We start from the raw sequence: 11,311 nt of genomic DNA, 5'->3' as shown, positions 1-11,311 counted from the left end.
TGGACGTTACCGGTATGATATGTAACTCAGACGACGTATTGTTTATGACCGTATTTTGTATCTTGACAGTCTGTTGACGGATGTGTTAGTAAAATAACGACGTTATTATACCGTGAAATAGTATGTTGGGACACACGTAGCTGTCAGTTTAACTTGTTTTACACGGCTTTTAAAGTTACATATCTTTTTCTAATTGTTTTTTTTTCTCTTAACATTATGTATGTGGATATTGAACTATAACGGATAAAAGCATAACTGTCGCACGTGCGGGAGCTGGTATTTTGGAATTCTACATATACATGTCATCATACCGGTGTTTTAAGCAGGTTTGTCATTATTTCAGTATTTCATGAAATGCTTGCTACAACCCAGACAACAAACTACTCTTTCGCCAATACTTTGACTATAGTTTCGTTAGTTTGGGTATAACTTGTATTTAGTAGAGAAATCTACAAGTCATAAAAGAGGACATTTGTTTGTTTCAGTGTAAGAACAAAATGTCGATCAGTAATCACCGATAAAGATATAATATTTTCGCGAGCGGCACGTTCATGAACGAAAGATATTTTGATCAAAGTTTGCATGCAAAAAATTTTTGTTTCATGTCTTTTCAATAGTTGAAATTTTAAAAATATTGTAGTTTCCTATCAGTCATTTTTCATTGAGAAATTACCAGAAAAAATCACTGCAAAACGAAAGTAATAATTTTGTATATTACATTTGTACCATCACATTACCAGTTAAAAACCATTAAAGATATTACAAGATGGTTCATAGATATCCATAATTCGATTATTTAAAATCATTTTAGTTTATGATATCCTTAATTCAATATTACTATATCTTTTATTCTATTCTATGATATCAGTAAAATGATTTGGTCTGTTTTTGATACCACAATATGAATTTTAGATACCATTAAATATGATTAAGGATATCAAAAAATGTGATATTACAAATGGATTAGGGATATCACAGAATGAATTAAGGATATCTACAGTTTAATTCATCACAAACTGGTGAATATATTTTTTGTTGGGTTTAACATCGTACCGACACAGTTATAGGTCAAATGGCGACTTTCCAGCTTTTATGGTGGAGGAAGACCACATGTGCCCCTTCGTGCGTTATTTCACCCCGGGCGGGCACCTGGGTAGAACCAACGACCTTCCGTAAGGCTGCTGTATGGTATCGAACACACATGTTTTTGTTTGTATATAATTATATATAAGTTTATTTATAATCGCCACCGGTAACACATATGGGCGACTCCTTCAGAAGACTAATGTTAGTAGGAGGATAGTGCAAGATAAAGAAGCTTCCTTGGATCTTTAGCGTGTCAGGTGTAAAGCACCCATACACGGGAATCTTATTCCAATGTTAGTAATTTTTAGTTGGAGGAGCGGGGGCTCGACCTCATGATCCCTGGTTTCGTGGTCAGACAGTATTATTACCACTGGACCACTGCATCCGCTCTCGGAACACACATCGATGATGGACAAGTGATCTGAAGACTGACCTTTAACCGCTCGGATATGGAGGCCTCAGTGAATATATAAAATAGTAAAACGACACATCATTAAACCTAATCCTGACGGCCGTTATAATAAGCTGGCCTCCTCAAAGTAAATGCTAGCTGGCTATGCCATATATACCTAATAAAGTCAGTTAGAATATGTTATTACATGTCATATTTCATATAGTGGTATCAAACCTGTCCTATGTGGAACTGACCAGTTATAAGAGTTGCTTAGGACATTTACATTTGGAATCTTTCTAACTGACTCAGATCTAGTAATATTGGTTCCCTGTACTAAGAGGAAAGCTGTTGGATTTTGTTGTGATTTGGGAAAACTGCATTTTTCTCTCGCATGCAGCCATAACACAGAGACTTTAAACTTAATGGTTAAGGTTTTTGTCCATTGTCCTGGCTTCCTGTTATCACAAAATACAGTCGTATTTCATTTTTTAATAAAATGTTAATCTAATTCCGTAGTTATTTAAGACGTAAAATCAACAGCAACAGCAGCAGCAACAACAACAACAACAACAACAACAAGATGTTTTGGGGAATATTTTACGCCATAACTTGTGTATTTTCAGCATAACCTCTAAACAATAAAATTTCGAATGTACACATTTTTTTCCTTAAATTTAAAAGTAAATTGCGAATGTTGATTAATGAACTTGAATTGTCGAAAAGATCGATCGTTCATAATTAGTCCTTAATCATTATACGTAACGTCTGCGGCAGATCTAACGTTCGCTTCGCGGATTTATTTCAATTATGAAAAATAAATAGAAAAAAAACAACATTTGTCTTGTGCCTTTTGATTGATATGTCATATGATTTAAATATGGAAATAAAGAAAGGAAAATACCTTACTGCAGGTAAATTTTGTCACGATTACATCATTTTCACATTAACTAATCTTTTGTGTGATTAAGTATAAAGCTCCGGTGCTTTTTTGTTTTTATCAAAAATACGTAGACGTCGGACTTTATTATATATGCGCGGTGTGAGCTTGTGATTTGGAGACTTCTTTTTTAATTTATCATTTTTATGAAAATTGTTCCGTTGTTACCGACAGGTGGTGCGTTTTTTATACATATGCTCGTTATAAGTATTTTTTATGGCTGCGACAAATTTTTGACAGATATGTTCATAAAAACGTTCTTCAGACAAGACATCAGGACAGACAAGAGACACAATTATCAATCTGACATTGCAAATTTGTCAAATAAATACCAATGTCACTGTACATGTTGATACACTGTAGGTCTGTCAGTGTTCAACACGGTTCTATTAAAATGAACATTTTCATGATAATGATAGTCTTGCCTCATGCTCACAGTACTGAATACTGTCGATGCTCGGACGGGGGGATAATGAGTCTTGCCTCATGCTCACAGTACTGAACTTAACAAAACATAACTGACAAAAATATAAGTAAAAGATCTTTCCGTTATTTGTAAAGAATCTTTGATATTCGTGTGTAGTCATATATAACTCATTTACTGTCGATCCTCTGCGGGATTGGGAGGGGGCGGGGGGTATGTTCTCCGTGACGAAATGATAAAAGACATTGTGTCTGATATTATTCGTCCTCGAGGAAGTTGGCAGTTAGTTTGTACTACTGGTGTACTGGTACAGAATCCAGGTAATTGCCCGCCATTAACATAACTGAAATACTGTTGAAAACGGCGTTAAACCCAAAACAAAAAATAAAAACACGTCACTGGTTTTGTATACATCACTGGTCTATCGGCTACATATCACAGGTCCGTACATATCACTGGTCCCCCTGCTACACGTCTCTGATCTATCTGCTGCTCTGCGAAAGTAATGATAAAGACTTTACCTCTTCCATCCTTCCATTCAAATTTAGCTCTATCCTTTTATCCTTATATGTATTGAATTTATTTCAGATTGGTGTGGCATGAAGGTTCGTAAAACGGCATTAAGCATTATATTTTGTTTACCCATTCTGGTTTTGGCAATTCTATACATCGACGTTCGAATCCAGCCGCAACGTTCAAACACGCACCTGCATATCTACTACAGCTTCGTGACTAACACTAGTTCAACAGACGATTATGCAGGTATATAATTTATTATGAAATTAAATTATTATAGTTTGATTATACTGAAAGATGATTTCCGTATGAACAAGGATTACATGTGCATGGCGTATCTCTATCAACTAGAACTCTGGAAAGGAAGAATTATTATGGGTGATACGATATAATTACGACTTCGTATTAAATGGCCCTGTTGTACCCAAATGTATAAATATATTCACCAAACAAATGTCCCTTTCCATAATTATGTGTGACATAAACAAACTCGTAATATTTCACAGAGGACAGACACAGACCATACAAGAAAGTACCACAGGGAACTGAAGTGTATGGAAAGCCGGCACGTCATGCGTTTTGCGAAATGGTTTTTGCGTTTTGCGAAATGCTTTATGCGAATTGCACAATGTGTTATGCATTTTGCTAAATGCAAATTGCTTTTTGCTAAATGCTTAATGCGCAATGCTTCATGTGAAATGCTGAATGCGAAATGCGTCTTGCTTCTTGCTAAATGCTTTATGCGGCATGCAAATGCGAAGTGCCACCACGCGTGATTTTGTTACTATTTATAGTGATGCTTGCTAATATAGTATCATAGAGGTTTAAGTTTCGACCAATCAGATATAGCAATTGTCGGTACTGCCGTACATGGGGATTTCCGTAAATTTCCGCGCCAAACTATCATGGAAGCCGCATGTAAGACGTGTGGTGCGTCCCTAAGTAAATTTCCTGCAGTTCACTTTTGTCCCAATTGTGGGGCAAAAGTGATGAGAAAGAAAACCTGTCTGAGATGCAATTTCAGTTGCGAAATGGAATACAGGTTTTATATTGACAAATATTGACAAGTATTAAACGGCTGTCTCTTTCGCGTTTTTTTCGCATTTGCATGCCGCATAAAGCATTTAGCAAGAAGCAAGACGCATTCAGCATTTCACATGAAGCATTACGCATTAAGCATTTAGCAAAAAGCAATTTGCATTTAGCAAAAAGCATAACACATTGTGCAATTCGCATAAAGCATTTCGCAAAACGCAAAAACCATTTCGCAAAACGCATGTATGTACCCCCTGAATTTTTCTTCAATACAGCTGTGAGACACATGATCACAAAATGGCTGTCAATTCTTTAGTAAAGCTGCCCCAGCAATGTAGATTCGAATCAAAATGTTCACTAATCTTTCACAACAGTATGTCCAAATGTCAAATATAATATCCAGAATTAGTGACAGCCAAAGTGCTAGGTTCACTTCTACAAAATGCCTTTTTTTGTCTCAATTTCTCCGGGTGCACAGCCGCAGATTCGACAAAAAGGTAAGCAAAAAGCATAACTCATTGCGGAATTCGCATTAAGCACTTAGCAAAAAGCAATTCGCATTAAGCATTTAGCAAAAAAACAATTCGCATTTAGCAAAGAGCATAACACATGGTGCAATTCGCTTAAAGCATTTCGCAAAACGCAAAATCCATTTCACATAAAGCATTCCGCATGTGGCATTGCGCATTTCGCATTTAACAAAACGCATGGCGCGTCGGCTTTCCATAGAAGTGTAAACATGAAAACGTAATTGAAATAATGAATCATAATAAATACCTGTATCTGTCGTAACTTATCTTTAAACTTTAGAGACTGTGTAGTTTAGAAAACAGTAAAAATGAGATAAACGTTAAAGACTAGTAAATTAAAACATTTGCAATAAATGTTATTATATAGATCTAAATACGTAGTGTCATAGGGGGGTATTGTGATAGCTTGCCATTTTACAATTTGCATGTTCTTTTTTCTTTGCAAAATAGTAATCTCATGTTTTTGTAAGATTTTTCTCGGTGTTAAGGGTTGTTAAGACTTACTATATCTGTATGTGTTAATTCTGGATCACCCCTCATATGTATATGATTTGCTGCTAATAGTTCGATCATTTCTGTTTTAGACTCTGTAGGACATAGTAGTATCAGATTTATCAACATCTTTAATCAAACTTCTGTTGAGCATGACAGGACAACTTTGCTTCATGTCAATGTCACAAAGCAAGTGCATCTCCAAGCAACAATGGCAACAAGAACTCCCGCTTCACGTGCACACATCATTGCTATAGTTTCGTACATGCGCAGTGGGTCAACGTTAACAGCCGACATTATGCAGCATTTCCCTGGAGCTATGTACGTGTTCGAGCCCTTTCATTCATTGGTTATTCGAGCACGGAGTAAACGCCCGTTGTATTACCTCAACGGAACAGTGAAGTAAGTTAATACGAAAGTTGATAAGAAGTGTGCAGACAAAATTGGCATTTCTGCTAAAATTGTATTATACAAAAGCTAATTTCTAAACGTTTATACATTAATTATGAACGGTATATGACCTGTTAATTAGCGAATCTTACATCTAGATTCTGTATCAAACTGGCGAGTAATGAGCCCAACGACAGTGCCGCACTCATACCACCAAGTATGCTCTTTTTATAATCATAGAACTATGTTATTACATTCACTACAAAAGCATATGACAGGGCTCGGATTTGGCTTCGAATCAGAAGTATACGAAAATAACAAAATATTCAATGTCAGGTTCTAAAACAGTGAAGTATCACTTTCTTCAGTGGGGAATAAGGATCAGTCTAGAAATATCTCGGCGTAACTCTGTGAATATCTGGTCCCGAGTTCACAAAACATTTATCAGTCTCGGCTGAGTTTGAGTTTGAATTTCTAATATCAACTTTACTAAAACTTCAAGATTAAATTTCATCTGAAACTGACCATCAATTCTGAATAGCTACTTCAAAATAGTTACTAAGTTAAAATTTAGCTTTAAACTTGTATTTAGATAAAATGACAGACAAAGTTTCATGAGACTGAAAAATTAATCATTAACGGGGCCTGGTGTCAAAGTGAACTAATTTTACCGCGACTGAAATGGAAACAAAATAGTAGCCTGTTCTGGTTTTATAATATAATTTGAAATCGTACATAAATTCTTACACTTTTTCTTACAGAAGGTTGAATGCAGAAAACATAACTGATGATCTATTGCGATCGGAACTCCGGAAATGGTTCGAGTGTAGATTCGGGGAACTTGACGCTCATTCGTTAACAGACAGTTTCCATACACAGTACAGCCGCTCAATGAAAACATTTAACAATTGTTGGAGGCGGAAACGTCGAACGCTTAAAACATTGCGTGAGTGTCTTCCTGCCGCTATAGAAATGTGTAAAAGAGCAAAATACAGATTGTTCAAATTTATCCGCTTGCCGATGCGCATTGTGCAGTCAGTTATGGATATGTATCCAGGGTTACAAGCCGTCCATTTAATTCGAGACCCACGTGGTTCATTGCTGTCTCAATTCAAAATAAGGAACATCACGTGGGACCGGATAGGGAATTTGTCAGAACGCTTCTGCAACCGTGTTGCAGACGACATCAGTTCCACGATATTTTTGAATCGCCACTATCAAGAGCGTGCAAAAATGTTATTATATGAAAAATTAGCAGAAAATCCGTTGACAACTGCCGAAAAACTGCACAGTTTTACTAACTTGCCTCACTATAAATATGTGACGAGGTATATAACAAAATTGACTATGGGAGGCCACAAAAATTACGGGCAGTTCGGCAGCCTCCGTGAAAATTCAACAAAAGCAGCATACCGATGGAGGGATACAATCAATTTTGAACATGTACAGACAATTGATGAAAACTGTGCGAATGTTTATGATTTTATTGGTTATCAAAAATTTAGTTCTGCTGAAGACGTGCGAGATCATAACTTGCTAACATTGCAGTCACCAAAGTCCTCAATATTTCTCTAGGTCGTGAAAAACGGCATCTCTACAAAACAGGAATAAATTTTCAAAATATCTTGAATATTTAAAAAAAAAATTGATGAAGGTATTTTCTATGGTAAATTCCAGCTATGTTGTGACATATTTTAAGAAGTCCATCAGTTTGACTGCAGTTTGAAAACTTTCAGTATATTTTAGCAGAAAGGCGAAATTTCCATACATTTTTGTTATGAAATTTCTAATATATATATTTTTTCGAAATTGTGATTATGTCCGATTTTTACAGCTTGAAAAATACATTTTTTGTCATAAACACAATATTTGAATAGTAAAAAACTCTAAAACAAAATGCAACTGCTACTCTCGGAGACCTAGAGAATCGTGTATAGTTTATATCTGGTTCTTGCAAAAAAGTCATAATTCGCGGGAAAAAAAACCCTGTTACAGAGGAGAGTATATGCTCAGTCAACAGATCTGCACTTACTTAATTAAAAAGAACTAACGAATGCATTTTATAAATTTCGAAGTGAAATAACATATCGTTGAAAATGTAGTCCCCTATGTTATAACTTGATTCAGCAATTTTCAAACGTACGTGCTTCTGCAGGCAACTTGTTTTGACATTTGTTTTATGGTGCATAAATCTTACATGAATCTAAATGACGTGTCAGTCTACAACATGCATCAAGGTCCGTCAAATCTCACAAAAATGTCAATCTCACGAAAAGAGAATGCCGGACTATTTTAGATCTGATATATTTTACAGCTGCTAGGCTAATATGGTTGTTCAAACAGCTCTCATAAAAGATATTAATGGGAAACTTTGATGACAGTTTCTTGGATTGAAAAATTATATGTTCATTTCAGTGAAACCCCTCAGAATTGTGTATAAGAATTTTGCCATTTGTTAGTAGAAACTCTTCTACCATGGTCATTTATAATTTTATTTGAATTTTGTTTCATTTCAATTATTTTTTGCTGATTTAATTATCTTGAGAAATTCAGCAATAATGTCTATGTTATATATTTAATCAACCCTCAAAGATAGATATAGATTACTGCCTAGTTTACAGCATACAGGTGTTTCTTTCTTACAGATCTGAAAAAAAGTCAAAACTATCTTAAACTATAACCAGTGTGAAAACTGCACATTAAAAATTCAGGCACAGATCTGATAAAAACTCAACTGATTATTTTCTTTTTTTTTTTCATCGATAATTCCAGACTACAAGTATTTAAGTTGCATTTCAGTTTGAACTAGATCTAAAGCTACAACTTGATGAATATAAGCAATTTAATTCATGAAGGGTTTTAATTCATGGTCAAACAATTTTGCTAAACATCTTTGCAGAGTTTTTTTTCAAAGATCTTAGAATCCTTTGCTATATAAATGCAAAAGAATCTGCAACCATAAATAACAAACTGTTTTTGTCATTAACGTTCAGCCTGTTTTAAACCAAAATATAGTAAAAACTAGCTATAATGTGTCCTGTAACCGGAACTGTAAGATTTAATTTGACATTTTATTCTTCAGTGTTTTTGCTAAAAGTAATGCTCAGTTTATAAAATGTTGTTGTTTTACACATCCACTGGTAAAATCTGTTATTTCAAAGTTGTTGTATCAACAACAGTTGAACAAAAGCTCAGGTTTTGTGATTTTACTAGATGAAGAAAGGAATTGTTTCATATTTGAGCAGACATTTTTGTTTAGTTTCATATTATGATTGCTGTAGTTTTAAAGAATGTATCAGACATGTCTGACTTTTAGAACTGTGTTTGTATGAAAGTAACAGTGCAGTTGTTTCATAAAGTAAATATATGTACGCTTCATAAAACAGAGAAAATCTGTAAACATGCTGTACATTCTTTACTTACTATAGCAATGAGATTTATCTATTTTGCTGTGCAAACACAATTTTACTTAACTATGCAATGCATAAATACTCATTCTCTAATATGACGGGATAATTAAACATACAAAACAGACGTGTTTGTTTATCTTTTTACTTATTTTAAACTTTGAAACTAATATTGCGTTTTGTACTGTATAATTTAGTCACTAGGGTCCATATACGTTTTTTAACGTCTTTTATGGTAAAGTCTGAAAACTTTGACATAAGAACGACAAATATTTCATTGCTATAACTTTGATTATACAGCACATTAATGCAAAGTTTCATTACTACATGCGCTAATTTAAGAATAACAACAAAATAAAAATTCAGCATTTGGAAGTCTGAGGGTGCAAAAGCGTAAGGTAAGAAATAATGATTTTGCGTTACATCGGTTCAATAGAAAATACTAGATATCCTATATCTAGGCGCTAAGTCACTAATTTCAAGACAAAAATAGAGTTCGCCATCTTGGTAAAAATTTACAGTGAGAATGCAAGTTCGTACTTGGACGCGTATGTGTAGTACAATGTACATAATAATCGCTAACGCAACAAGAACTGTTGGAAAACTGCAACGCTAGATTATTCAACAGTGTTGTCATTTGAATGAACATAAGAGTCGAAATAGGGGCATAATTTTGTAAAAATGAAAAACGGAGTAATGGAACATGTACAACGCATGTCGGCTCATCACAGCGGACAAGTGTGTGATGTTTCAATCCAAGCTACTGTAAGTCGAGAAAAGGGGCATAAAAATACTTACAACTAGTAGATGGAATAGCACCGTGTGCAAATAAAAAGAAAGACGATAAGAATAAATTATTATTAAAGTAGACATATTTTACAGTTTACAATGCTAAGAAAATGCTCCTTATGAATGTAAAACAGTAAGATCAGTCAAAACATAATGACTCCAAGGTAATCAGAACACTCGATCTTACCGACGTTTCAATGTCTAATCTGTTCAACCAGTCTACTCGTCCAGATGACAAAAGAAATGCTTTTCTGAATAAGTGACCACCCGAAATATATAGACAAGCATATCAAATTAAGGAAATACAATTTGTTACTTAAGATTATAAAATTACAGATTACATAATACATAAAGCTTCTGATTAGTAAACAGGTACAGGTGAAGCATGTATAAGATATGAATGCTGGTTTTCGTAAGCTGTACAGCCTGTCCATGTAGCGCATCGTCCGGCCAATATTAATGCGTGTATTAGGACAACAAATACAATTATGCATTGTTTTTGGCCTCTCTAAGATTAATAGTTGTTCTCGTTCGGAAGTATGTCTGCCGTCACTTTCTTGGCGTTCACCTATTGTGTAGTCATGGTGTAAGTGCACTGAAGCATTTTTAGAGAGCGCCAACTGGCCTGGTACATCTGTCTTCAGCTCTCTAGGTTTATGTCGGGGTTACCTCTCCCTTAGATTCCAGCCAAAAGATCTACTATGGAATCACAGAGGATCTGTTCATAGGCCGCAGGATATGTGCATGCACCGGTGGGCCTTGCATGCAGCATGTCTGGGGGCAGACCTCCTCCGAACCCTATACAGTTCTGCCTGAGACCACAGGGTGCTCAGTATCCATGTGTTGCCACGAGAAGGCACTGTTTAGGGTTTGTCTACAGAGAGGCTATGTACTGGCAGGGAAGACTTACGCACTCGGCTTTCTTTTTGCCAAAATGGCTAGCCAGCGGTGGAGGCTGAAAACGGAAGGTGACAAGCACACAACACGCAGCACATCCCACTAGATGCATCAGTAGACCATTTGACACACGTCACTGCTTCTGTTATTTGTTATACATTTGGATTTACTACATGTATGCGTACGCATACGCGTAACCTCTATTGTTTGGTTTAAAAGAACGCATGTTGTTGCTAAGGAAAACAATTTATCTTTAATGTTATGTTTTAGCATTGAATATATTGGTTCATAAATAATTTAGAACTGGCTGGGTTTTGCCACAACGCCATATCAGCAGCGACATGTGCGACTGGACCAAATAAGGAGGTTGTACTTTTGTAGAAAACTTGGCACCTGCATTACTATATAGTGTAA

General features: G+C 35.4%; 1 protein-coding gene and 1 long non-coding RNA gene across 2 annotated transcripts in view; both read left to right on the top strand.

The window, feature by feature from the left end:
- Window positions 1-11,311, top strand: part of LOC128548893 (uncharacterized) — a 191,344-nt gene that overhangs the window by 141,283 nt on the left and 38,750 nt on the right. The window lies entirely within an intron of this gene.
- LOC123537928 (uncharacterized) lies at window positions 95-9,337 on the top strand. Its single transcript, XM_045321899.2, has 4 exons — window positions 95-326; window positions 3,430-3,603; window positions 5,507-5,816; window positions 6,566-9,337. Exons 2-4 carry the CDS (start codon window positions 3,441-3,443, stop codon window positions 7,377-7,379), a joined length of 1,287 nt encoding a protein of 428 aa, XP_045177834.2. The 5' UTR covers window positions 95-326; window positions 3,430-3,440; the 3' UTR covers window positions 7,380-9,337.

Source organism: Mercenaria mercenaria, chromosome 15 (genome assembly GCF_021730395.1).
Source record: "Mercenaria mercenaria strain notata chromosome 15, MADL_Memer_1, whole genome shotgun sequence".
Taxonomy (NCBI): Eukaryota; Metazoa; Mollusca; class Bivalvia; order Venerida; family Veneridae; genus Mercenaria; species Mercenaria mercenaria.
This window is presented reverse-complemented; position numbering and strand designations above follow the sequence as displayed.